We start from the raw sequence: 26,008 nt of genomic DNA, 5'->3' as shown, positions 1-26,008 counted from the left end.
ATCACAAAAACATGCAATAGAAAGCAGAGACCAAAGGGGCAACTGGGTGAACATAAATGGGACTGAAACCAAAATAGGAATGGGAATGCTGTAAGTATAGACACACATGAGAGCAGAGTTAAGACAAGATCTTGTTGATTGTATTTCATAAAGTGAAACTGCAAATGGTTCTGAAAACACTGCAAGTATGATTTGGTGTGCAGAGACACAAATGGGTAGTTAAATGGATATTTAATTTGATATGAAATAGGATTATGAATGTTAAATGTAAAATGTTAATGTTAAAACAATTTAACATTATCACATTTAACGTTATCACAAACAGGAAGAGGTGTACAGAGGTTATTCAGACTGTTTCTATGTTTTAATACAAACTTATGCAGAAAAGCATGTAGTGGTATTTACCAATGACTTCTGAAGGGGGAATTTTTCAGAGTAGACAAGACATAAGGCCTTTTGGGTAATGGTGGTAGTGAGATTGCTTTGGAGTAACATCAGAATTGGGCACTCAGTGGGTGGTGTCACCTCCCAGATACCTTTTCTGCTGCCTTGTGGAGACAGGACTTTGTAAACATTCCTTACAATCAGCACTGCAGCCTTGAACCACAGACAGTGGGTATGTGAGTGACAGAACAAACCTGGCAGTTCCTGACCAAACTTTGGTTCATTACACAGCTATCCAGCTGAGTGAGAGTGGCAGTGACTCAGATGTGGAGCCCAATGCAGTGAGACCCAAACAGCCTCATGTTCTTCAAGAGAACACAAGGATGGGCATGGACAATGAAGAAAGCATGATGTCCTATGAAGGAGATGGTGGGGAGACATCTCATGTTATGGAGGACAGCAATATCAGGTAATTAGAGCTGGTAAAATCCCTTCTCTTAAAGATTTTTGAAATTTTCATCATAAAAACCTGAAGAATATCTCATATTTTTCATAAAGATATCTCGTGACTGTTCTTACTGTTGCAACCATAATTACAATTTATTCTTACTGACAGAAATTTGGGGTTGCTGTTAGATTTTCACTAATAAAAATATCAGTAAAATTAGAAGAAAAAACGACCCAGTTTTTTCTTTTAATTTAGATTATTTCTTGTACATATATAGTGGTTTTTGATGGCAGCACAAATAAAGGTTTTTACAAGCTATATCAAACTACAAGATGCCTTTGAAGTTAAAAAGTGATATAGCACAGTAACTTTTTTTTCCCCTCTAAGAACAAGCATGTCCTGACTTGAAATTCAGCTGCTTAATTGAAGTCCAAAAGTATAGAAATATGCATATTCTGTATTTTGGAAGGTGTTCAATTATTAGAAAATTAAAAGTACAATAATATCAGCTTTATTTTTTTGCATTCAAGAGAACAGTAACCTACTCTCCCTTCTCTGGACATTCTGTAGAGTATAAGTATTTGATTCTCTGTTCTTCTTCTACTTGTGGAATTCAGTTTCTTGGTGCAAATATTGACATTGCCTCATAAATCACAGGCATCAGAGCTGACAGGTAGCTGGGCTGGCATTCCAGCCCAGGATCTTGACAAGAGTCAGCAGAAAGTTCTAGAGAAGATGAGAATGACTGAAAACACTTCTGCACTTTCTATCTGCACTGAAGGTGACAGAAGCTGTTGAAACAATCAGTTTTTCCTGCCTGGAGTGTATCAGAGTGAAGATACTGGAATTGTTTCATTGAAGAACTGTTTTTTCTTTAGTTTCTGTTTTTAAAAGCTGGCCAGTAACAGAATTGAAATGCACAGTCCTGGTGTTCACAGGACTTCAAGCCAACTCTTACAGCAGTTAAATACAGAATTGCTGGTATCAGCAGCTCATTTGAAATTATTTTCTTCTTTCTTCTAGTTATGGCAGCTATGAGGAACCAGACCCAAAGTCCAACACAAGAGACACGAGTTTCAGCAGCATTGGAGGCTATGAGATCTCTGAAGAGGAGGAGGAGGAAGAGCAGCAGCGCTTGGGGCCAAGCGTGTTAAGTCAGGTCCATCTGTCTGAGGATGAGGAGGACAGTGAGGACTTTCACTCCATTGCAGGAGACAGTGACCTGGACTCAGATGAATGAACTCCCTTCCCTGAGATGATGATCATTCTGAGCTTGGCTTCAGAATTTCTCTTGTCCCAATTTCAGTGTAGTGTGGGCTATGTCAATAAGATTTTTTTTTTTTAGATATTTTAATTGATTGTAAAACATGTTATATGAATGAGTAAACGGTCAAAAATAAGCTTTAAACAAGTGTGTCCTGCTGAAGCCTTGGCTTGTTGTAGCCTGTACTGGTTCCAGAATTCAGATACAGGTTTGTATGGTTTGTTCTTCAGTGTTCATCGATGTAAAGCTATTCCTCAGAAATACTGGCCTGTTGGATACCTGCATGTCTGTCAGGAAAAAATGCTTGCTCAGAATGAAATACTTGCTGTTGATGAACTACTGTAAGGCAATTCTCATTTCATAAAGGGGAGTTTTTTTCTCTGGGACCACAAATACAGTGTCTGACCCCTGAGTGGTTTTGGGAACTGCGTAACACTACCAATACTTCAAAAACAGCTGCCCTACTTTTTCTGTAAGTTGCAACTACCTCCAGAAACCAGACTTTGGTAATGTGAGCCTTTAGGAAGGCTCAGGGTTCACCGGACACTGCTAATTGTCAGTGCCCTGGGGAAGCTGCTGCAGACCCCGGGGTTCCGCATGGAGTCCTGGCTGAGAGCACTCATGGAAATACAGCAGGAACGGGAACACAGGCGCCTTTGCTGCTGTTTCTCTGTGCGGGTACACGCTGAGCTCCGGTGTCCCGGTTGCTGAGCTCTGCTGTCACTGTGACTGAGCTGCACTGTCTCGGTGAGCTGTGGTGTCCCAGTGAGCTCCGCTGTCCCGGTAACTGAGCTCCGCTGTTTGAGCTCCTCTGGCCCGTGACTGAGCTCTTCTGTCCCGTTATCTGAGCTCCGGTGTCCGAGCTCCTCCGCTGTGCCGCTGAGTTCCTCTGTCCCGTGACTGAGCTCCGCTGTCCCGGTGAGCGGCGGTTCCGCGGAGCCACGTGCGGGGGTACCAGGAGGTGGCGGCGCATGCGCAATCCCGCCGCCTTTGGCGCAGCGCTGCGCGCGGAAGGATAACTTTGTTCTGATAACGCGCTGATTCCAGCAGGTCCCTCCGCCCGCCGTGTGGCAGCGCCGCCCGGCGCCGCCCGGACTCTTTTCCGCGGAGATAGTTCCGGCCGCGGCCATTCGGTACCGCCGCCGCCGCCATTTCGGGAGCGCCGCCTCAGCGCGCCGCGACCGCGGGCAGCTCGGCCTGGCCCGGCCCGAGCGCACCTTCTGCCGTCGCCGCCACAGCCTCCCCGGCCCCCGTCCCGATGGCGACCTCCGTGGGGAACGTGGCGGACAGCACAGGTACCGTGCGCTGCGGCGCCCCCGGGGATGGGCTGGCCGGGGACAGCGGGGGCCGGGCCGTGCCCTCGCCCCCGGGGCCGCTGCTCGCTGGCCGGGCCCGCGCCCGGCGGAAGTTTCCAGACGCGGCAGGGCGGGGGTGCCCCCGCCGCCTTTGTGGGGCTCCGGGCGCCCCGGGCCCGAGCGCGGTGCTGGGCGCGCTCCGGTGGGCGCTGCCCGTGGGCAGCCCCGGGCCGCTGCCGGGGAGGTGTGAGTGCGGCGGGCTCGCTGCTATATTTATCAGACTATCAGGTGACTGCGTTAGAGGGCGAAGTAAGCGAAAAGCCTGACCCAAAATGTGTGTTGCTTTGCCCAGAATCGCTCGCTGCACTGAGACAGGAGTTTTTTTGCAGCAGCCTGGTCGAATGGAAGGTGTCCCTGCCCATGGCAGTGGAATTGGAACGAGATTGTCTTTAAGGTCCGTTCCAGCCCAAACCGTTCTGTGATTCTGTGGCATAGCCGGACACTACAGCGCTTTTCTGAACTGTAAGATAGCGTGTTGTATCAAGGAAAGATCCTGCCCTAAATTTAGGAACTTGAGGAATGGAGGAGAAATGTGACTTTCTCTGTAGAGCAAGAGAAAGAAGTCTTGTGCTTACTGAAAGGATGAAAGGAGAGCACAGCTTTATGCCCCAGAATTTGGGGATTTCTGTAACCAGAGGGGCAGGAAGAGCTGAAATGATGCTTGGGAAAAGCGGAAGGAAAAGGAGAATTTTTGGAGAAAGAGACGGGATAGGAGTACAGAGATAGAGGTCTAAAGAGAATCGGTAATGATACAGAAATGTGCTGCAGCACGGTGTTTGGTACTTTCTCAGCTAGAACTGTGTGTGTGGTCAGCGAGGCTGCAGCATCCTCTTGTAGCCTGGATCCCTGCGGGTAAAACGAGCCACGTGCACGCTGGGAGGAATCCTGTGCTATCCAGCACCTCCCAGCTGGGGGTAACCACCGCTTCTGCCTGGAACTAGGTGGTGTCCGAGCGGAAGGTTGAGCATGAGTGTGTTGCAAGTGCTTAGGATGGCATTTGTCGGGAGAAAATGGCCTTGGGCGCCTTTCTGATGCTTCTGTGCAGCTTTTTGTTTCGCCCGTATTGTCTGGAAGCCTCGGGGAAGGTCATTGTCACAGCACTGTACTAGACTTTTCCAAGGTCATAGTCGAAGCATGCAGCACAAATTAGCCGAGGTACAGAAATTAATTTATGCAAGACACGAAAAGGGCTTTTCCTGGCTGTGACTCCTCGCTGCAGTTATTTTCTTTACAAATTGATTCAGTGAGCATCCATTCATGGGCTGTCTTACGGATATTTTGCGCTGCATAACTTCCAGCCAAGTTTGTATTAAAAAGTTTCACTCATTCTGGGCTTCCTGATGTGGCTGTCCACTTCCTGCTTTTCAGTGAACTTCTGCACAATCGTTTGTAAAATAAATGCTTGGAGGTAAATGACTGGCAATTTTACACTGTTTGCCTTTTCTCTGGAGACAGAGGGTGGCTTGTTTTGTAAACAGAGACACTTGATGAATGAAAGAAAGTGTCAGTGTTTCTTCTTTTGTTGCTTTTGTTAGTAGTTCTCATTCCCAGGTATTAACTCTGCACCGCCTGCTCTTTTGGCCTGGAAGTTACAACTTCAGTTTGACTTCTTGCTCTAAGTAGGCAAAATGTAGCCTTGAAATAGTGACTGAAAGCCTCTTTCCCTGCCGTCATAAGCCTTGAAGTGTAAACTTCGGTTGTTATGTTTTGGGGTATTTTTTGCTTTTTTTTCCGCTTTAAAATTTACTGAAACAATTTAAATGTACTTGCAGAGGAAATTGAGTACACGAGCCGTGCTCTTCCTCTGTCTGGTTTCTCTGTGCCATCAGCGGAAGCTGAAAATGCCAGAAGGGCAGAACCTGTTAACAGCACAGGGCCGAGTGAGGAACAGTCTGCAGGTGCTCCAGTATTGCTGTCAGCACCATTTATTAGTGCTGTGGTTTTCAACCAGAGTTCAACTTTCTCATGTTGAATAAAGGTTGTACCTTTTTATCTTTGCCAGTCGGTTTAATCAGATCGTGAAGTCCACTTTGCTCTTAGGGTTTGAAAAACAGGAATCTAATCTGGTTAAGGAAACTTGGTTACTAATTTGTGAATTATCTGAAAAAGAGAGTGGCAGTGGTAGTTCCAATTTACTGTGAAACAGTTTATAGCGCTGACGGAGACTGTACAGTATCTGGAAAAACTACTGTACTTATACAGGACTTGCAGCCTTATATTAAAACCTACTGGTGCTAAAACCCCAAATATGAAAGTAATTTAAATTGCATCAATCCCAATTTCATAAAATAAACACTGGGTAGTAAATCTGTACCTAATCTCTTTATGATTATTTTGGCTGTCTTTAAAGTTCTCACAAAAGCATGAACTTTTGTACTACCTCACTACAAAAATGTAGGCTCAGCTATTGAGGTGCTTTCTTGTATTAGGAAAGGTTTATCTGTTTCATTTAGATTCCAAATTTTAAAGCTATAGGATGAGGTGGGAAATGTGTAATGAATGGAATGGAGGGGCTGCAGAGTACAGGAGGAAAGATGAGATACTTGCAGTAATCAAACATTTTAATAGTAAGAGTTGTTGGTATAAAGGCAGAATTTGAAGGCCAGCACTTCTTTCTACAATGAATGGTTGTGGGTTTTATCCAAGTTGCACTTGCTTATTTGTAAGAAATTTTACTTCTCTCACTTCTGGTTGTTTTGCCTAAAACAGGTGGTGTTTCATTTAAGTATTTCATTCTCCGCAGTTGGGTATTAAATACTAAAACTATTCTGTCACTCCTGTTCCAGCTAAGCCTCCAGGAGCAGTAACTGCTTTCCTGTACCCTGTCTGTTTAATGGTTCCTCCTGTAGGCCAGTTGCATAATCATTGAAGTGTGTGTTTGTCTTTCATCAGATATTGTTGTTCCACGACCGTTTTTGTTCTCTGAAAGGATTTTGACTCAGAGGAAATATAGGAGTATGCAGGATTCAATGAATGTTACTCATTGTGCTTTTTTGCCTTATTTTTTTTTAAGAATTTTCACTACTTGCACAGCAAAACTTTATTTTGTTCAAGTCCTTTATTAAAGTCTTTGTCTCCTGTCCTTCATTTCCCTATTAAATTGTTAGAACTTTTTTTACTTAGCAAAGCATAGGATTTTCAGTCGTGGGGAGGAGTGAGGAGAGTCATTGTTCTGTTAGCAGCACTTCCAGTGTTAGGAACTAAAATATCATATAATGACAGGAGTCTCTTTCAGAATAATGGAAATGATTAAATTGCAAATATTCACAGTCGTTACAGTCTGCATTTTTGTTATTATTAGCTGATAGAGTCAAGGTCTGGTACAGATAAGATCTTAGAATCCCAACTGTCACCTGCTGTAGTGTTCCATATCATTTCAAACATTTTTATCCATTAGTTGTGTACATTTTTTTTTCATTGTTTTGTTTTGGTTTTGTTTTGGTTTTGTTTTGTTCCCATCATCTAACTTTTTGTTTTCCCCCTTTAAATGTTTTGGTGACTCTCCAGAACCAACGAAACGTATGCTTTCCTTCCAAGGGTTAGCGGAGTTGGCTCATCGTGAGTATCAGGCAGGAGACTTTGAGGCAGCAGAGAGGCACTGCATGCAGCTCTGGAGGCAGGAGCCTGATAACACTGGGGTGCTTTTGTTGCTGTCATCCATTCACTTCCAGTGCCGCCGACTGGACAGGTAGGCTGCTTCTTCCCTCTGCAGTTTTGCTTGGACTCATCAGCTTTACAACAGACAGGAGGCCTTGCCATTGTTGGTGTGTTATTTTGCTATTGAACATATTAATTAACATTGGAACATCAGCCACATTGGTGTGTGCTGGCAGGATTTACTTCTGTAATGTTCATTCCACCTACAGTCTAAGGGTTTGGGGTTTTTTCTTTAAATTGTAAAACTGTTTCCTGCACAACAACATGTTTAGTTAAAGGAGTTCTGGGATCTGAAAGTTGTTTCTTTGTGCTTTCTGCTTGCCTGTTCCTGATCTTGCTCTCTGTGCCTCTAGCATTTTGAATTTCACTTGTTCTAGCTGTAAACTCATGTTTGCTGGTGAAGCAACTAAGAACTTTTGACTTAGATTTGTTTTATATAGTCTTCTGATTGAAGTCATAGTAGTTCAGACATGGGAAAATGGAGTGAGTGGGTATACAACAGAATTTTACATGTTAGTCATGTCCTGCTGCTTGAAAAGAATATCAAGTAGAACATTGCCTAAGGCATACAGATGTTGGAAGAGGGATTCCTGTAGTTTTTTTCCAAATGTATTGGGCTCAGGTTTAGTGAGGCAACTTGAACCCTTCTGACTAAATGAGAGCTGTCTTTGTTCAGTACAACCTAAAACGGGAACCAGGGCAATCAGAGTTTTAAGTGGGAGGATAAAGATACAGGACAGCTCTGTAAGTCCAGATTTGTTGGCTCTGTGTTTGGCTCACCTAAGCATGAATGTTCACTGGAGTGACTAGATAAACAGACAAACACTGAATGTCAAGGGTGGGTTTGTTTGGGTGGTTTTGGTTTGGTTTTGGGTCATGGTTTTTTATTTGCTGACTGGTCTGCTTTCTCCAGGTCTGCTCACTTCAGCACTTTGGCAATCAAACAGAACCCACTGCTGGCTGAAGCCTATTCAAACCTAGGCAATGTGTACAAGGAGCGTGGACAGCTGCAGGAAGCCATTGAGCATTACAGACATGCACTGCGCCTCAAACCTGATTTCATTGATGGATATATTAATTTGGCTGCTGCACTCGTAGCTGCAGGGGATATGGAAGGAGCAGTACAGGCATATGTGTCTGCCCTTCAGTACAATCCTGTAAGTAATGCTTTATTTTATGAAAGTCCATTCTTTATTACTGCCTTAAGACACAAAAGTAGCAGCTTTCAAAGCATGAACAATAGGTAACTCTTCCAACTTGTATACCATAAACTTAATTAAGCAGTTAATACTATTTTTAAGGATCTTTGAGAGGCTTTTGCCACAATAAAATGTGTATTGCAGTAGGGGCTGCTGGTTGGTTGCTTTTCTCTATATGGAACATACTTAACTTTTTAGATAAAAGGTAAGCAAGGTTTGGTTTCTCTCTTCTGAAGGCAGAAGCTTCAGTGAATGCCCCCATATTTAGCTTTATGTGCTTTAAGATAGTACTACAGACAGAGAATTGATGCTTAGACTTGAATGTGAGATCTTGGAAAATCACCAGGTATTGCTTTATCACAAAGTCAGAAATTTGATGGCGATGACTGTTGCCTTGGTAAATTTCTGCTGTATACCGAGTTAGATTTCCATTGTGGGCTGGTTTACTGGAGCATCATTTAGGTTTTACAGGCTGAAACTGACTGTCTGTGAGTGACTCCTATAAGATTGATCTGGTGTATGGATTTTTGGTTGTAATTGTTTCAAATTGACATTTTTAGTAAGCAGACTGCTGTCTTCTGTTTATTTTGCATCATGTTCATTAAATTTGTATAGTATTGCTCAGTGTGATAAGGGTATTTGCTTGCTATTTGGTCAAACATTTTGATAAAAAATACTTCAAGTGCACCATTTGTCCCATGTCCATAAATCCATTTTCTGTAGGAAAAGCAAACCCAGTCCAACAAGAGACTTATTGAACCTTATTTCTCTGTGTTCTTAAGCCAGTGTGAACTTGTCTATCTTAACATGCCAAGTGGTGTGACTAGTGGATGCACTGGTTAGAATAATGTGAGATGGTGGGGTTTTTTGCAGGAGTTGAGTTTTGTTTAGGTTAGTAAATCCTTTCATTAGTGTTGACAAAATGTCTACATTCTCTCTGGTCTTTACTGCTGGATAATGCTGTTGCAGATTGTGCTTTCATTTCAAACAAATGAAACAACAAGAACATGGGGTAAAGCTATTGGAAAAGGATGGATTAGTGGGCAAAACAGGGAGGAAAACTTCTTTAGGAATACAGGCAGCAAAATCACTTTACATATCTTATTTAAAAGCCATAATGGCAATGGTGTATCTTAGGAGTACAGGTTTGGCATTGTGGTTTAAAAAAAAAAGGGCTTGAAATGCTTACATGTGGCAAAAGGACTTAAGGTGCTGGGGGGGCATTTATTTTCAGTTTTTTATTTCTGTATAATAGGAATTGTATGAAATACTGCTTCTTTTTAATTCTTTACAGTACTAAATTTGCTCAGATTATCTGTTGTTTGTAATCTTCGGTCAAGAAAAATAATTTCCATTTGTGATGTATTTATTAAGAATCTAAATTAAGCTTTAGAGGACTGGGTTGTTCCTTGCAAGTTCTCTGTGAAGACCTGTGGGGAATGTGAAGTCCTGAAGCTGATGGTGTGATGTTGATTTTTCAGGACTTGTACTGTGTTCGTAGTGACCTGGGGAACCTGCTCAAAGCCCTGGGTCGCTTGGAAGAAGCCAAGGTAGGTGTTGGGTAGAATACATGTAAACATCAGTGTTTTGAAAACTTGAACTTTGCACCAAGTCTTCAAATCTGCGTTGATCAACAGACAGTCCGAGAAACTTCTGAAAACTGAAGGCACTGAAACACCCCAGAGTAGTTGCAGGGCAAGATATGGCATGTCCATGTTTAAAAAGTTGGTTTAAGTCAAGAAATGGAAAGTTACCAAGCCTTGCTGCTGAACTAGACTATCTGATACCATTCTGAAGTATTGGGCAGGGGCTCCATCATGCTTTCATCTGGAAATAAGTAACAATCCTTCAGATCTGAGGCTTGCCTGCTGCTGCCAAGCAGAGAGCCTGTGGTTAGCTCGAGATCCCTGTACGATGCAGGTGCTATTGAAAAGGCTGCTCTTCTAAAGTCCTTTGTGGCTTGTAAGTGGAGAAGAAACTTTCCAAATGTTACCTTGTAATATTGGCTTTTAAAGATTTTTATTCTTTTAACTTTTCCCTTCCCTTGATAGTGGAAGAAAGGCTAGTAAATAATAGCTGCAGTATGCGACACACACCACCCTCCCACCCCCATCCCCAGTATCTTTTCTTCATGTCTTCCCTCTCCCCTCCCCCAAAATAAAGAAATCGGAAGGACAAAGCTGGTTTGTTTGGTAAATGAACTGATCAAAAGAAAACTTGCTGTAGTGGAAAGGTGGCTTCTAGCAGTCGTGCGTTTCCTAAACCGACAATTCGAACACCAAGATGAGTTTCAAATTCTTGGCACGTTAAAATTCGGATTGCAGAAAGAAATTGTCTTGTTACAAGCCACCTTACGCGTCCGCGCTGCCGGGGTGAGGAGTGTGGAGCAAGCAGAGCCGCTCTGGGCTCCACGGCTGTCGCTCCAAGCCCCACGCGCATGCTCAAAGTGGAGTGTATGAACAGCGTAGCTGTCTGTTTGGCTGCAGCACCAGCTGGGGAGGGTGGGCATCTTTGTGGGGTAACGGGGACAGCAGGATCAAAATTCAATATTGCTTTATTTCTCACAAACAACTTGGATGCGTGTACCACCCTAGAGCAGCCTGATCGATTTGGTCGGATCCAGGTTGAAAACAATTGTGTAGCGGCATTCGGAATTGAACGGTCTTTGAGACACTTGGTTCTCAGCCCACCAAGCGGACAGCTAACATGAATTGCACTTCACTGCAGCTTTAGTGTGACTGGTATAGGCCAAGACACTGCGCCTGCCTTAGGTTGCTGACTTCTTTGTTTCAGAGCTCTGGAGACACCTAGTTTGAAAGTGTTATTCCGTTTTGTGAGAACTTAATAAACGAGGAAAAACATCTCGAGTAAATTGCAATGTGTTTCTTTGGTTATCAGTCCATTTGAAAGATCAAGCCAGCAGATTCCTTACAGTTTGAACTAAAATTTAATTTCTTTGTAGATGTTTCAGAGCCTTTCTTCCAAAAAAAAAAAGTCCCTGCTGTATGCAATTGCCCGATTAACCCTCTCCCTTCTGCATGTCTCCCTTGTTACAGACAGATTATCCTCATTCCCATGTGTTAAGACATATCCAAAAAAATGCAATTGCTTTGTTGAACTCTTACTAATGATCTTGTTTTATTTTCTCTCTTGTTTTTGGTTTTTCACCACTGATATTGTATTTAGAAGGTTTCAGGTGGGTGAAACCTCCTATTCCATGCGTAAGGTGCCTCGCTGAAGGGAGCTCGAGGCCTGGATCTAGGGCAGACACACACCTCCTCCTCCTCTTCCAGCAAGGAACGCACCGAAAAGTCACATGATGAGAAATATGGTAACGGGTTTGTAACTGCCACAGCAAAACCATTTGCCTCCATGCCTGAATCTTCTGTCTTGTGGCTTCAGAAACAGCTTAAAATATTTAATTACAAGCAAGTAATGTAAGAATATTTTATACTATTAGCCACAAATTCTTTCAAAGAAATAAAGTAAAAGTAAATTAAAATATTTTTTAAAGAAATAATTGGAGATAGTTAATAGTAAAAGCTTCTAACTCTTCCGGTTGTTCATTTTTTTCCTTTTTTCTTCTTTGTTTGGATTGCAGCGTTCTGCTCTTCTGATGATGCGCTGTGATCCTGCAGTAGCGCAAAGGCTGCGCAGCGGTAACGCGCATTGCGTGCGATTCAAGCCCCCGTGAACGGTTGACTCGATGATTAATCTCTGATCGGGCGACTGCCCGAGCTCCAGGCTGCAGCCTTTTGAACAAAAATTGGCTTGTAACGCATTTCCAGAGTCCAGACGTCAAATTTAACATGCGAGTTTTGTGTGGGCCTGTCTGGTAGATTAATGATTCTGGTTGGCTGTTCACTGCACCTTGGGGCAATCACTAGAGCCAAGCAGTTCGCAGCGATAGCGTGGCGCCGTGCTGGGTAGGATGCGCAGCGATTTCTTGCGCTTGCATTACAGGGACCTAAACCTTCATGCAATCCTGTCATTTGAGGTTTTGAAGCTGCAGGAGAGGTTGAATTGTATTTGAAGAAACTGGGGAACAAGATGTGGCTGGGGTGTGTCATCGCATTTGACAAGCACACTTTAAACTTTATCTTTTTCAGTAGTTTTTTTTTTCTTTTTGATTTTTTTTAAACTAATTTCTATCAGATTTAGAATATTTGAAAATTTTATTTCAGAGTAAAGTTGTTTTTACACGGTAATTTTTTTATTTTTATGCACTTAAAGGCAGCAGATCTTCTGGTGAGCTACTTGAATTGTTTCTAAGATGATTTTTGTGCCAATCTAGTGTCTGAAGGAATGTTAATTTATTGCCAGCATAACTGAAAAATGGTGGGCTTGCACCTGGGTTTTGGTTTGCGCTGGCGCAGGATCAACAACAGTTTGCAGCGCATTAGTTTTGGCGCAAGCTAGCCTATACTGCAGGGTCACTTTTGGCTGGTTAGAGAAGGCATACTAACAATTATTTTTTCTCATTTTTTTCTTTTTACAAATATTCCCCTTCCCTTGTATCTCTCTTCTTTAACTATTCCAAGGCGTGTTACTTAAAAGCAATTGAGACTCAACCAAACTTTGCAGTGGCTTGGAGTAATCTTGGCTGTGTTTTCAATGCCCAAGGAGAAATTTGGCTTGCAATTCATCACTTTGAAAAGGTAACTACTTAAGGGAGTCAGCTTCACTGCTAGATTTAAATGTACGTGCCGTTGTGTGCTTGCAGGTGATAAATATTTTGGTAGTGGAGAACTTTATATGATCCTGTTAATTGTTTTTTTAAACTTGCTGGTGTTTTAAACTGCCTATATGGTACTAGAGAGAGACACTTAGAACTCTCCTAGCCCTTCACACATGCCAAATATGAGAAAATTAATTAAATTGTTCTTCAGCCCTTTCCTGGACTAATTTTTTTTTTTAAATCTCATTTGATGATGATGTTTTGCATGTGTTGTGTGTGAGAGAAAGAATCAACTTGGTGCTTAAATCATTTTGCACTATTATTTTTGTTTCAGGTATTACTGTCCTTTGAGTAATTGAGAAGAACAGTTTTAAGTGACACATTAATTCCTCTTCTCCAGGGTTATTTTTCACTACTGTTCAGATTTCCCTCGATTAGTGTCATTAAGAGTTGTCTGAGACCTTCCAATTAGTGTCTAATTGGCATCGTAATTAATTTTGTCCTCATCTCTGAAGTTTCTAGAGTGCCCTAAAGCTGAATTTAAGATGTGACAACAGTTTTTTCCTGAAACTCATGGCTTTAAATGTACAGAAAAAAGTCTAGCTGCTCAAGATTTTTTTTTGAATCTGTGTCTAGTCCATGATAGATGAAGTATTTTAATATGGAATTAATAATTCCTGTAAGACTGTAAGAGTGAGGCTTGTCAAATACTCATATGTAGCTTTATGCTGCAGCTTCTGTAACATCATCAGTTTTAAGTGATTTTTTGCATTTTATTAGTTTTGAAGGGAGCAAAGATGTTTTAGTTAAATGGCTACTCAATTTTCCCTGCACATGTGATGTATTTGCTATTTCCTTGATCTTGTGAACAGCCTGTTTTCCTGCACTGGTAAAGCTTTAAAATTCTGTCTTACTTTGCAGTAGGTAAAGGATACAGATAAAGGTTTTTTATGGTTTCTTCTCTAAAAACAAGCTAAAGACAACGTAGCATTAGTAGACAGGAGTGTTAAGTATGATCAGCCTAATGAGAAATAAATGCTTAATACTTTATTCTGCATTAGTTGCAACTCAGTAGGTAAGCAAACAAATAAATTTGAAGGTAGTACATGCTTCACTTCTACAGATAAATAACTTTGCTCTGTGATTGGTTTGTATGCTTTCCTTCTTTACTGGGTTATTGATAAAGTCTTAAAAACTTACAGATTATATTTATCAAATTTTTAAAAAGCAGCAAACAACGCAATTTCATAGAAAATATGTTTGTGTTTAATGCTCAAAACTTTTACTTCAAAACTATTTTCAGGCTGTAACACTTGACCCAAATTTTTTGGATGCTTATATCAATCTGGGAAATGTTCTGAAGGAGGCAAGGATATTTGACAGGTAAGCAGATCAGTACTGTTGCTCTCTGTGGCTTGTCAGATATATCAAGATACAGATTGTGTTCCTTCTGTAAATTGTCTATGGGCAGGGGTAGCAAAGACTTCAAGTCTAAGCTTAGCAAACAAATGGCTTTGAAGTGCAGACAGACCAGGCTACTGGTCTATTCAAATAAAAATAAAAAATTCCAGTGATATGTATTCTTTCATGTTGCTTTCTTGTACTTAATGCACTGTCAAAACCAAGAGTTTCTGATGAAAATAGATTTGAAATTAGGGCTCAGGAGGGTGAAAATAAGATGCACAAGGAAGACGTAAATGCTAGATTTCTCTGTTTTTATTAAGTGATTCAGAACATAATTTGCAAGTGTGTCTCTTCAGAAATTTCCCTTCTATGTGAGACATACTGGAATGCCGGAATTCAGCTAAACATGTGATTGAATATTCTGTATTTCTGACATGTCTGCCTGATGTTATTGCCTTGGGTTGCAGTAGTGTTGGTGTGTTGTTGAACTAACCTGTTCTGAGACCTCTAATCTGATACGTGAGTCTTCTGTTTCTGGGAAAAGATCCAGGCTGTGTTGTTTATATGCAGTGTAGCATATTGCATCTGTTAATTGGTTTTTAATTTCTGATAGCTGTGGTTTGTGGCCCCAGATTTAATAAAAGCTTGCAGGGAACAGGTTAATTATCTGCATTGCTCACAGTCTAAATGACTCGGTGATGTCTGATTACATCATGAATTAGAGGACCAAACAGAGGCATGTTTTTCTATAATTTCAGATTTTGCATCATCTTTTAAAGATTTACTTACAAATATATCGTTTTCCTAAAATTTGATTTAAATACATCAGCCATTTATATAGTGCTATAGGATCATATGATTAAATATTTCACTTTTGAACAAAGTGATGATTTAAGTCTAACTAATGGTAGGTTAGTGGTGAGAATAAAGATGTAATGTGATACTGTTTACCTTGTTAAAATTGAATAATAAACTGGCAAAAAATGGGGTAAGGAAAAAGAGGGCTTTTTCCTAGTAATGACAAGTGTTTAAAAAAAGAACCTGAAGGCTCTCCTTGTTTTCCAGAAGACCTAATGTTGTTCAGTATACACTGTACCAAGGTAAATAATTCCTGCTCTCTGGGTGATTGTTAACCTTTTTTATTTGATGATTGTTCACCTCTTTTTTCCTGTATTTTGTTCCAGAGCTGTGGCAGCTTACCTGCGAGCCTTGAGTCTGAGCCCGAATCACGCAGTTGTGCACGGCAACCTTGCCTGTGTGTACTATGAGCAGGGCCTGATAGACCTGGCCATAGACACCTACAGGAGGGCCATTGAGCTGCAGCCCCACTTCCCTGATGCCTACTGCAACTTGGCCAATGCCTTGAAGGAGAAAGGCAGTGTAAGGAGCACTTCTTTCTGCTTAAAATTACAGTGAATGCTTTTTTAATAGGCACCAGCTGTCGCCAGTTTGTTAAGTTGTTGAGCAAGTTGTTAAGATGGATGTTAACCTCACTTAAAAGGAAGAATAATTCAGGAAATCTCCATATTGAACCTTTTAAAAGTGATGGTATGATGACTTTTCATAAACAGTGCTTTTACAATAAATGTAGTGTTACAAATAATAAATAACATTAAATAAATATAAATAATAATACATATTAACAGTGCCCCTTTTTTGAAGGTGGTAGAAGCAGAAGAATGCTACAACACAGCCCTTCGACTTTGTCCCACTCATGCAGACTCACTCAACAATCTGGCAAACATCAAGCGGGAGCAGGGCAATATTGAGGAAGCTGTGCGTCTTTATCGGAAAGCTCTTGAGGTACAGTTGGGTGTGAGGGGGAGAGGGAGGTGGTTCTACATGGGAATGAGAGGTTTTCTTCCCCTTTCTCTAAAAAAAAAGTAAGAATATACAATAATAATACAAGAATATACAATAATAAATGCATAACTGTTTTTGCTGTGGTTTTGTCGTGTTTGAGACAGAGTCAGCTTCTTTTCTTCCAGGTGTTTCCAGAGTTTGCTGCAGCACATTCGAACTTAGCAAGCGTTCTGCAACAGCAGGGCAAGTTACAGGAAGCTCTGATGCATTACAAAGAGGCTATTAGGTAAATGGATACTCCCTGTAAGAGTCCCAGCCTTTCCTAATGGGAAAGTGCCTGGATTTGTATAGAAGATGATTTAGTAATGTGTTGTAATTTCCATAGTTGCTCTTCAAATGGAAAAGTCTGGATATGAGCATGTTTTCTTGTTGGAGGAGGAGCTTTTCTTGTTCATGACATATTATGTTTATTTTTCAGAATCAGCCCCACATTTGCAGATGCTTATTCTAATATGGGAAACACTTTGAAGGAGATGCAGGATGTTCAGGGAGCTCTGCAGTGCTACACCCGTGCCATTCAGATAAACCCAGCTTTTGCTGATGCCCACAGCAACCTGGCCTCGATTCACAAGGTAGCACATGGGAATGATTCACTCTTAGAAGAGTGTGGTGGGGCACTGTGAGTAGTTACCCTGAGGATATTTTTACCTGCTGACTCATTTCTGTATCTTCACAGGATTCAGGGAATATACCAGAAGCCATTGCCTCTTACCGTACTGCTCTGAAACTGAAACCTGATTTCCCAGATGCATATTGCAACTTGGCCCACTGTTTGCAGGTGAGGAAGAGAGGCTTTGAAAGACTTCAGTTTTAAATCAGAAGATTTTACAGTCGTTAACAGTAATTGCAGGAGTTCTCACTTCCGTTTTTGGAAGAAACATTAATCTCAACCTCTGAAATAACTGATACAGGCTGGGGGAAGCTGTCATCGTAATCTTTGTTTTTCCTTCTTTATAGATTGTCTGTGACTGGACAGACTATGATGAAAGAATGAAGAAGCTCGTTAGCATTGTAGCTGATCAGCTGGAGAAAAACAGACTGCCTTCTGTACACCCACATCACAGCATGCTGTATCCCCTATCTCACAGTTTTAGGAAGGCAATTGCTGAGAGACATGGAAATCTCTGTTTGGACAAGGTAGGAAGCTCTGTACAGGCCAGTTGTTGGTTATTGATTTAAGTCCTTTGAGGCTTTGTGTGTTCCTACTCAAAATCTAATACTCAGATTTGTCATTATTAGCCTTTGTAAGCTTTCTGAGTCACTGACATGTGAAGAGGTGGGATGTAATGTTCATAGCTATTAGTGCTTGTGAGTTTTGAGACAGACTACTGGTGCAGGTTGCCATTATAATTGAAAATGTGCTGTCAGCTGGTGGGAGGGTCCAGTTAACTAATGGAAGATAACACTCTGTCACAGTGACTTGTCTGAGTAGCCTGATAATCCTGTCAGAGATAGCGGTTGCCAGTTGATGCCTTGGCAAGATGGAGAGCAAAGAACAGAACAAACACTGTGGTGCCCTACAGCAATGCTGTTCTGGTCAACAGTGACTTGTGGTTTGAGAACTTCCTGAGGATCATGGTGTGGTATCAGGATACTTAATAATTGGGGTGGAATACTGAAACTGTTAGAAAAGCAGAAATGTGCTAGTGGTGTCTGTATTTGTGTGAGAGCAGAGACATCACATCTTGTGACACAGTGTGTGGGCACTGCACTTGGCTCCAGTGGAATACGTAGAGCACAGGTTTGGAGCAGCAGATGTCCATGACTGCTTGCTTGAATGTAGGATAAGGTTAATTCTGCAAATTCCTAGGGAGGTTTTGTCCCTTTGTTTAGATTTTAATTCCTGGGTTTTTAAACACTTGTGTGTTTTCTTGGCAGATTAATGTTCTTCACAAGCCACCATATGAGCATCCCAAGGATTTGAAGGCCAGTGAAGGTCGACTGCGTATTGGCTACGTGAGCTCTGATTTTGGAAACCATCCAACCTCACACCTAATGCAGTCAATTCCAGGCATGCATAACCCAGACAAATTCGAGGTAAAAATAAAAATGGCATGCTTAAAGCTCTAAGTATGCCTATAAGTAGCACCTTTTTTTTCCCTTGGTGCAAGCAATTAAATCAGGAAAGAGCAAATTTTTGCTTCTTGTTTTTTTTTATGGGTTGATGAGTTCTTCAGCCCAAATCATCCTCCTTTACCAATATGAAGTGCTGTTTTCAGATACACTTGTGGTTTCCTACTTGGGAGAACCAGTCACTGTTAAAAAGCTTCCCTGAGGCTTGGCTTGTCTATTCAACCTGATTCATAGTTATGATTCTCACTAATTACAAAGTCAGAGGTGACTTGAAGGCATCTTAGACATCTAATTCTTATGCAGATCTGTCTGTTAAGGTTACTTTGCCTTGCACTGATGAGAAGATTGGATATATGTCTGTGCAGGGTGCAGTGCCATTCTCTGGCACAGAGCTAAGCCTGGTTTAAATGTGTCAAAAAATGGCTCAATGTCTCTTTCTTGGCTTCTTTCTCAACTGGTAAATGCTATGTAAAAAACTATGATTTCTGTGAAACTAGATGTAATTTAAAATCACAATATAGCACAGTTATTTTATGGACAAGTTGTAATAGATACTCAGTTTTTGGTGCCTCTTATTTTAGGTGTTCTGTTATGCCCTGAGTCCTGATGATGGGACAAACTTCCGTGTGAAAGTGATGGCTGAAGCAAATCATTTCATTGACTTATCTCAGGTAAGCTTGTTTTATGCATTGACCTTCTAGCAAACCTAAATTTTTCTAAATAAAGAGATGAATCTGTGGTTTGAGATTCTTAGTTGCAATTATTTCTTGAATTAGGCTGATGTTAGTCTTAATAATTTGAAATTTGTAGTTGTATTGGCATTATGCCCTACTTCAGATGTGGTGGTTATCTTGTGACCTCTGATTATTAAAAAGTAACATCAATATTTAATAACTCTCACATTAAGTCTCAAGATAAGTCATATTTAAATGTCATGGAGGAGTCAAGATGTCACAATGCAAATACATTTAAGCTTGCCTTAGGTTCAGTGTGAAAACTGACCAGGATTTGAAGTCAAGGCAAAGCCCTGTAGTGTAGTTAACTGGCTTTTTCTTGATCTTCATTTTGATTTTCTGTACTACCTTAGTTTGTGAACGTGTCACTTGCCCTATGTGAGCTTTAATTACTAATTAGCTGTAGAGGACTGGGTGTGGGGGAGGGTGTTCTGGTTTCTATAACCTCAGTTTCTGGCCTTTAGCTTTTGTTTTATTGCTACTCGGCTCTACTGCTGCATTGAGGATTTACACTTCTGTAAAACCAGAATTAACAAGATTTAAGTCTCAAATTAAATTATGCAGTTGGCATCTATCCATTGTTACACTGATGACTAACCACATTTATTGCTGGGAGACTGAAAACAAAAAATTATGTATTTATTTATTTATTCTTAGATACCATGTAATGGAAAAGCAGCAGACCGCATCCATCAGGACGGGATTCACATTCTCATTAACATGAATGGCTACACCAAAGGAGCCCGAAATGAATTGTTTGCCCTGAGACCAGCACCTATTCAGGTAACTAAACTCTTAGTAAGCCAGAATCAATGTCAGGAGTTTTTTGGGGAGATTTTTTGACTAAGGATTTTCTAAAATGCCTATGGAAAGAGAATGAGAGGAAGCTTGATCAGAGTCATTCTAGACTACAGGAGTTGTCTCAGGTGAGAGAAGCTGTAATCACTGATGGTTGGCTTCACGCTGCACATTGTGGGGAAAATTTGCTTGAGAGATCAATTTTAGAGCATATTTGAGCTGTTCACTGTCTTGGTATGGAAAGTTTAGAATTAGGGGTTGATCTTCAGTTAGTAAAGCAGAAAAAGAAACTTGAACCTGTATGTGGCAAATGTAAGTTAAAATTGATTTTTAACTGCCTTTTTTTTGCAATGCACATGGAACTGAATCTTGTTTTTTAGGCAATGTGGCTAGGATATCCTGGAACCAGTGGGGCATTGTTCATGGATTATATCATCACAGATAAAGAAACTTCACCAGTTGAGGTGGCTGAGCAGTATTCAGAGAAATTAGCTTACATGCCAAACACTTTCTTTATTGGAGACCATGCCAACATGTTCCCCCATCTGAAGGTACGTTGGAAGTAAAGTGGGTGTTTTCCATAGGTGTCTTTATGAAATGGCACTTGGTATATTATTGGCAAGGGGTCTTGTAACTTCCTGAAATCTTTTCTTTTGACAGAAAAAAGCAGTCATTGATTTCAAGTCCAATGGCCATATCTATGATAACAGGATTGTTTTGAATGGCATTGACTTGAAGGCATTCCTGGACAGCCTTCCTGATGTCAAGATCGTTAAGGTGAGAGCTGCTCTTGTTTGTGTGCAATCCTGGGGCCTGCAGGTGGAACTGCCTCTGACCCCTGTGTGATTTATCTCAGATGAAGTGTCCTGACAGCTGTGACAACGCCGATGGCAATGCCGCCCTCAGCATGCCAGTGATCCCTATGAACACCATTGCAGAGGCTGTGATTGAGATGATAAACCGTGGGCAAATTCAGATTACTATCAATGGCTTCAACATCAGTAATGGATTAGCAACTACTCAGGTGAGGCACTTCAGGACACTGGTATTTATGTTATATATGTGTGTTTTAACATAGCAATGAAGAAAAACCTCCAAGCAAATGTGTTTTCTGTCGTGTTGATTCCTTTAGTTGTCATACTGAAGGAAGCTCATTATAAGCCACAGATGTACTGGAAGATGATCTTCCCCCCCAAAGATAGAGGAATTGTATCTAGAGGTATCTAAAGTCCAAACAAATTCTTTCTTGTTGCATAAAGAAGATATTTGCTTGTTCTGAATTTGAAGGCAAGATTTCCTTATTGCCTGCAGCCTACCAAGATTTGTGACCTGTTACTCAGTGTCAGTTGTGTTTTTCTGTTAGAAGAAATATGGCTGAGTAATAGGATAGAGGCAGAGTTATTCCACTGTATTTCAACAACATTTATTCATCTCCTTACATCTTCCAGAATTTTACACTATATTAGCACCTCTCAGTGCTTCACAGTTCATGGGATTTTAGTGACAGTTGCTGGTATTTAACTTTCCCACTGCAGAACAGTTTTTTCCTTTTAGAAATGCCATATTCTGACATTAGCATCACTCGGTATCTTGTGAATTTTATTCAGTGTACAGTTCCTCAGGAACCTCTTTTACATCACTTTGATACCTTTTGTTACCACTGCTCTGTTCATATTTTCATAGCTTGGTTTATTTTTGAATTCTTTTCTTCACAACTGAGACTTTTCTTTGAGTTGGGCATAGTTTCTCTTAGCTTGGTCAGTAAGGCTGTTAGCAATTTTTCTGAAGTTGTCATCTGAGAATCATAGAGAATTCTTGTCTTAACACTCCACCACTGAGATGAAAGACTCTCACCTCTGTCTGTGCACTTCTAAAACAGGGTTTCTGTCTTTCAGTGACATTGATAATAGCACTTCTTTGTGCTGAGATCAGCTACTTTTGGGCATAGGTCAACAAGAACTGATCACTGTGTTTTTGAGGTCTCAGTGACCTGAATTAGTAGCATATTTACCAACTTCTGTTGTGCATCTTCTAACAGTGACAGTGAGTCATTGTCATTCACATCAAGTGTGTCATCAGTGGCTGGCTGCAATGCCACTGTCTAAATTTTTAATGCCTATGTATGTAAAAATACACATAAATATATGGAAAAAGGCTCTGAGTAGCTGTGTTGCCGTCTCTTTATCTGATTTTGATCCTATCATGGCTTGTCATTTAATTACAAATCCTGCTTCCATTTTACTAATCCTCAAGACTCTTGCATGGTAACTTGATTATTCCAACTTCATCCTCTGCTCCTTTTTATTAGCATATTCCTATTCTTTGTGAAGGCTTTTTAAAAGTTTGTCATTAACTCTTCTTATTTTCAGCATTTTCATTATTTTCTTTGTCAACTGGTTCCTTACAGTCCTATCAGTTACATATGAGTCTGCCTCTATTGATTATCTGTTCTGTGCTTACTGTGTTCTATCTTAAAAAAGAGAAGCACACACAAAAAACCCACCCAAAAATAAACCACAAAAATCCAAACAAACCAAACCCCAGCTTTGCTTTCTAAATACCTTTTTATTCTGTCTTTCAGTTTTAATTTCATTTTTGGTCTCAAGGAAATTACGTGACCTTAAGGAGGATAGGATTCCATGTGTAATGCCTCTTTATATGATTCTTCTTTCCAATTATTCCAGTTACTTGGAATTTCAGGGAGATATAGGAAGGGCATGAAAATGCCCAGTGTTTTTTGCCTTGGTGGTTGCAACATTGTGGCATCCACAAACGTGTACACATACCAGTTAAATTCTTGCTGTGGGTAAGTAGACAATTTTGTTTTGTATCATAAAACCAAAGATGTGCTTACAGTAATTTGTTATGCTAGCAAATGTGTCTCAGGACAATTCCACAGGGCATAGTCTTGTTTCCTGCAGTTTCAGTGTTTCAATACTTTTGTTATTATTATTTTAGATAAACAACAAAGCAGCAACTGGTGAAGAAGTTCCACGGACTATAATTGTCACTACCCGTTCTCAGTACGGCCTACCAGAGGATGCTGTTGTGTACTGTAACTTCAATCAGCTCTATAAGATTGATCCTTCCACCTTGCAGATGTGGGCTAATGTGAGTATCTGTATCCAGCAGGAAATCTAAGGTCAGACTCTGGTAAAGCTGTTCAAGTTATCATTCATGCAAGTGAACTTCTCTGTGGAAAACATTGACCTTGAGCCATTTGAATCCTTACAGTGCTCATGTCACAGGGCTTAGTGTTAGTAGCATATAGAGGATTTTAGATGTATTTCCAATTACTATCTGTGTATCTAGGCAATGAAAATTTGTGTTTGGGACAGCTTAAGTATGCTGGTTTTCCATTGTGAAATAATTTTGGATTTCCTTAGTCTTTGCAAATGAGTTATAACTGGCCTTGGCCTTTGGTACATTGATAAATGTGAGTGGAGGGCATTTTTATCAGGTTCCAGCTTACAGTGTATTGTATAAATGAGATCATAAAGTTCAGTACTTACTCTCTTAAGGAACTGCTCTGTACACTGTTGCTCAGAGTTGCTGTCTCTTTCAGTGGCATCAGAATTGCAGTCCCAGTGATCTCATTCATAATGATGATCTCTTTAATTTCTGCTCTATGCCTCAAAGAATGATGGTGCCTTCCACTTCATTTTAGTATGTGGCAATTTCTTCTTTAGAAAAGTAAATATTCTTCTCTGAACTTCCTGTATTTTCTTCTTATTTTTGTTACAGATCCTTAAAAGAGTTCCCAACAGTGTGCTGTGGCTGCTACGTTTCCCAGCTGTAGGAGAGCCCAATATCCAGCAGTACGCACAAAACTTGGGCCTTGCCCAAAACCGAATCATCTTTTCGCCTGTTGCCCCCAAAGAAGAGCATGTGAGGAGAGGGCAGTTGGCTGATGTTTGTCTGGACACTCCCCTTTGCAATGGGCACACAACTGGCATGGATGTGCTCTGGGCTGGGACTCCCATGGTCACTATGCCAGGTAATGCAGCAGGGAACCTACATTGAATACATGGCTTGGAATATTAGTAGTTTTTTAGTAACAGCAAACACATCAAACTGTGCCTTTTGTAGAGGCAGAAGGAAAGTAGTTCCTAGCTCCTGTGTGAGAAGTTACTTGATGAACTCATTCCTGGTTGTTTTTGTTGGTTTTGATGTGCCTTTTATTTTCTTTTCTTCAGGCGAGACTCTTGCCTCACGAGTTGCTGCCTCACAACTCACTTGCCTGGGTTGTCTTGAGCTCATTGCAAAAAGCAGACAGGAGTATGAGGATATTGCTGTGAAACTGGGAACTGACCTGGAATAGTAAGCAAACTTGGACTCTGGAATGTGGGAGCATCAAGAATGCAGAGTATTTGGGCACAGTGCTGAGGCATCAGTAGTTTTAATCCTGATATTTTATATGTAAAATAGCTGGGCAGTCCTTGTCTAGAGGTGTTTTGTGTTGCAGTCAAGTCAGCTTCTGCTTTTATGGTAACTTAACAGCACTCCCAATTGAGTAACAATTCTGAAGAAACTGCTTATATGCAAAAGTGCAATACAGTTTTATTCTTTTTAAATAGAAGATGAAGCAGTTTGTCACTTCAAATTAAAATCATGCTATAAAGTGTTACTGCCCTACAGATAATGCAGCAAGTTGATGTTGCAGCTCTTCTGATTTGAAGTAATTTTGCTGGTCTGTATCAGAAATGAGAGGAGATAGAACAGGAATTTGGTGGAGGTGGGGGAGCAGGTGTTTGTGAAACAGTTGTACAGACAGTTCTGGGTTAGCTGAAAGCAGCAGGTTTCAGAGGTAGACAGTATGATGTGTTGTCTGGAACATCTCATGACTGCTTTAACTCTCTTTTGTAGCCTGAAAAAAATCCGTGGCAAAGTGTGGAAGCAGAGAATATCCAGCCCTCTGTTCAACACGAAGCAGTACACGATGGACCTGGAGCGGCTGTACCTGCAGATGTGGGATCACTACGCTGCGGGCAACAAACCCGACCACATGATCAAAGCCGTGGAGGCCAGCGAGTCTGCATGAACAGAGACACACTGGGCCTGCCCTCCAAACTCTCCAGGAACTGAGCCTCTCCAACACCTGTGCAGAGATGATCAGCTAAAAACTGTGCATTTCTACTTAATCTGCCTGGTACTCTGTGGCTGAAGTAATACATGATGGTGATTAAAGCACAGCCAGACTTATTTCTTGCATGATAGGGAAAGACTCAATAGAGCCTGGGATCCTTTTATTCCATGAGGAATTTGAATGGGATTGAGCCGTGTACATGTGAGCCTGTGTGTATGAGTGACAAAGTGGTTGCTGGGGGAAGTTTGAACTGCCCAACCAGTTTATGGTATCATGGATTGATTTAATCTTCCTACAAACCTCTCTCCTTTTACGTGGATTGGGAATTGGAGCGTTTTAACATTTGATTTTGAGTACTCCTGTTGGTATATATGTGGTTCTCCCATGACAAGATTTCCAGCTAGCGAGTTGCTCCCTGTGTTAATTTCTAAACTGCGTGGACTGAAAGGGCGTATGTGCTGGTGTAGTCTTTTTTTATAGGTTTTATAAACCACTTGAGCCTATATCAGCCTTTTAATGTTTGACCTCTGTTTTGGAGCTCTCTCTGTAATGTGTTGGTTAAGATAAGGACTTTTGTTTTTTTGTTTTGTTTTGTTTTTTAAGCTTCTCCAATAATTCAGCTAATTGGCTTCATGATGGCAGCTCCTATTCTGTTAAAAAACCAAATTTGATTTGAAATTAATCCTTCCCACAGGTGTTTGAGGTGAACACAAACTGGTGCCAAATACAGACCTTTCAGGAATGATTGTTAATTATGTATAGGGGTGCAGTCCTAGGTACTGTAGCAAAGACTTTAAAAAAAAAAAATAAAGCTTTGGTTTGCCAGTTTGATTTGACCGGTGTGTCACGTTTTGTGGTGCTGTCAGAAAAAAATCTTGCTGGCCTTTACTCTTCTGTTGTGTACCGTTTTGAGCAGCGGTTTGGGCCGCAATGGCTATTTTGGGTAGGAATAAGCGGGATTTCCGCGCTGCCGGCGCCGCGGGGCGGGCGGGCGGCTGGCACTGCCCGTGTGCGCATGCGCGGTGCCCCGGAAGGGCGCGGGCCGTTCGAGCGCCATGGCGGGAG

At 41.1% G+C, this 26,008-nt stretch overlaps 2 protein-coding genes across 3 annotated transcripts in view; both read left to right on the top strand.

Moving 5' to 3' along the window:
* The window catches only part of TAF1 (TATA-box binding protein associated factor 1), a 29,783-nt gene extending 27,350 nt beyond the window's left edge, over positions 1–2,433 (top strand). For both annotated transcript variants that reach the window (XM_054289620.1, XM_054289619.1), the window contains 2 exons: positions 676–853; positions 1,856–2,433. In XM_054289620.1, coding sequence (XP_054145595.1) covers positions 676–853; positions 1,856–2,072 — 395 coding nt within the window. In that variant the 3' untranslated portion in view covers positions 2,073–2,433. The remainder of the gene's footprint in view (positions 1–675; positions 854–1,855) is intronic.
* Positions 2,434–3,239: 806 nt separating this feature from the next.
* OGT (O-linked N-acetylglucosamine (GlcNAc) transferase) lies at positions 3,240–25,779 on the top strand. Its single transcript, XM_054289408.1, has 22 exons — positions 3,240–3,391; positions 6,989–7,139; positions 8,022–8,265; positions 9,789–9,857; positions 12,849–12,965; positions 14,289–14,368; positions 15,574–15,769; positions 16,052–16,192; positions 16,378–16,478; positions 16,671–16,824; positions 16,929–17,030; positions 17,210–17,389; positions 18,131–18,289; positions 18,907–18,996; positions 19,717–19,842; positions 20,238–20,408; positions 20,518–20,634; positions 20,714–20,881; positions 22,816–22,968; positions 23,602–23,854; positions 24,054–24,177; positions 24,724–25,779. The coding sequence occupies exons 1-22, from the start codon at positions 3,355–3,357 to the stop codon at positions 24,896–24,898; spliced, it is 3,108 nt and encodes a 1,035-aa protein (XP_054145383.1). The 5' UTR covers positions 3,240–3,354; the 3' UTR covers positions 24,899–25,779.
* Positions 25,780–26,008: the final 229 nt, after the last annotated feature.

Source organism: Melozone crissalis, unplaced genomic scaffold (assembly GCF_028551555.1).
Source record: "Melozone crissalis strain CALT ecotype California unplaced genomic scaffold, PUWL_Pcris_2 ptg000068l_1, whole genome shotgun sequence".
Taxonomy (NCBI): Eukaryota; Metazoa; Chordata; class Aves; order Passeriformes; family Passerellidae; genus Melozone; species Melozone crissalis.
Note: the sequence above shows the minus strand (reverse complement) of the source record. Positions and strands in the feature narration are given on the sequence as shown.

Coding starts and splice junctions, on each gene's coding strand:
- OGT (XM_054289408.1), top strand. CDS start 3,355: ATGGCGACCTCCGTGGGGAACGTGGCGGACAGCACAG. Junction 16,193..16,377: donor TTTATCGGAAAGCTCTTGAG/GTACAGTTGGGT, acceptor CTTTTCTTCCAG/GTGTTTCCAGAGTTTGCTGC. Junction 22,969..23,601: donor CCTTGCAGATGTGGGCTAAT/GTGAGTATCTGT, acceptor TTTTTGTTACAG/ATCCTTAAAAGAGTTCCCAA.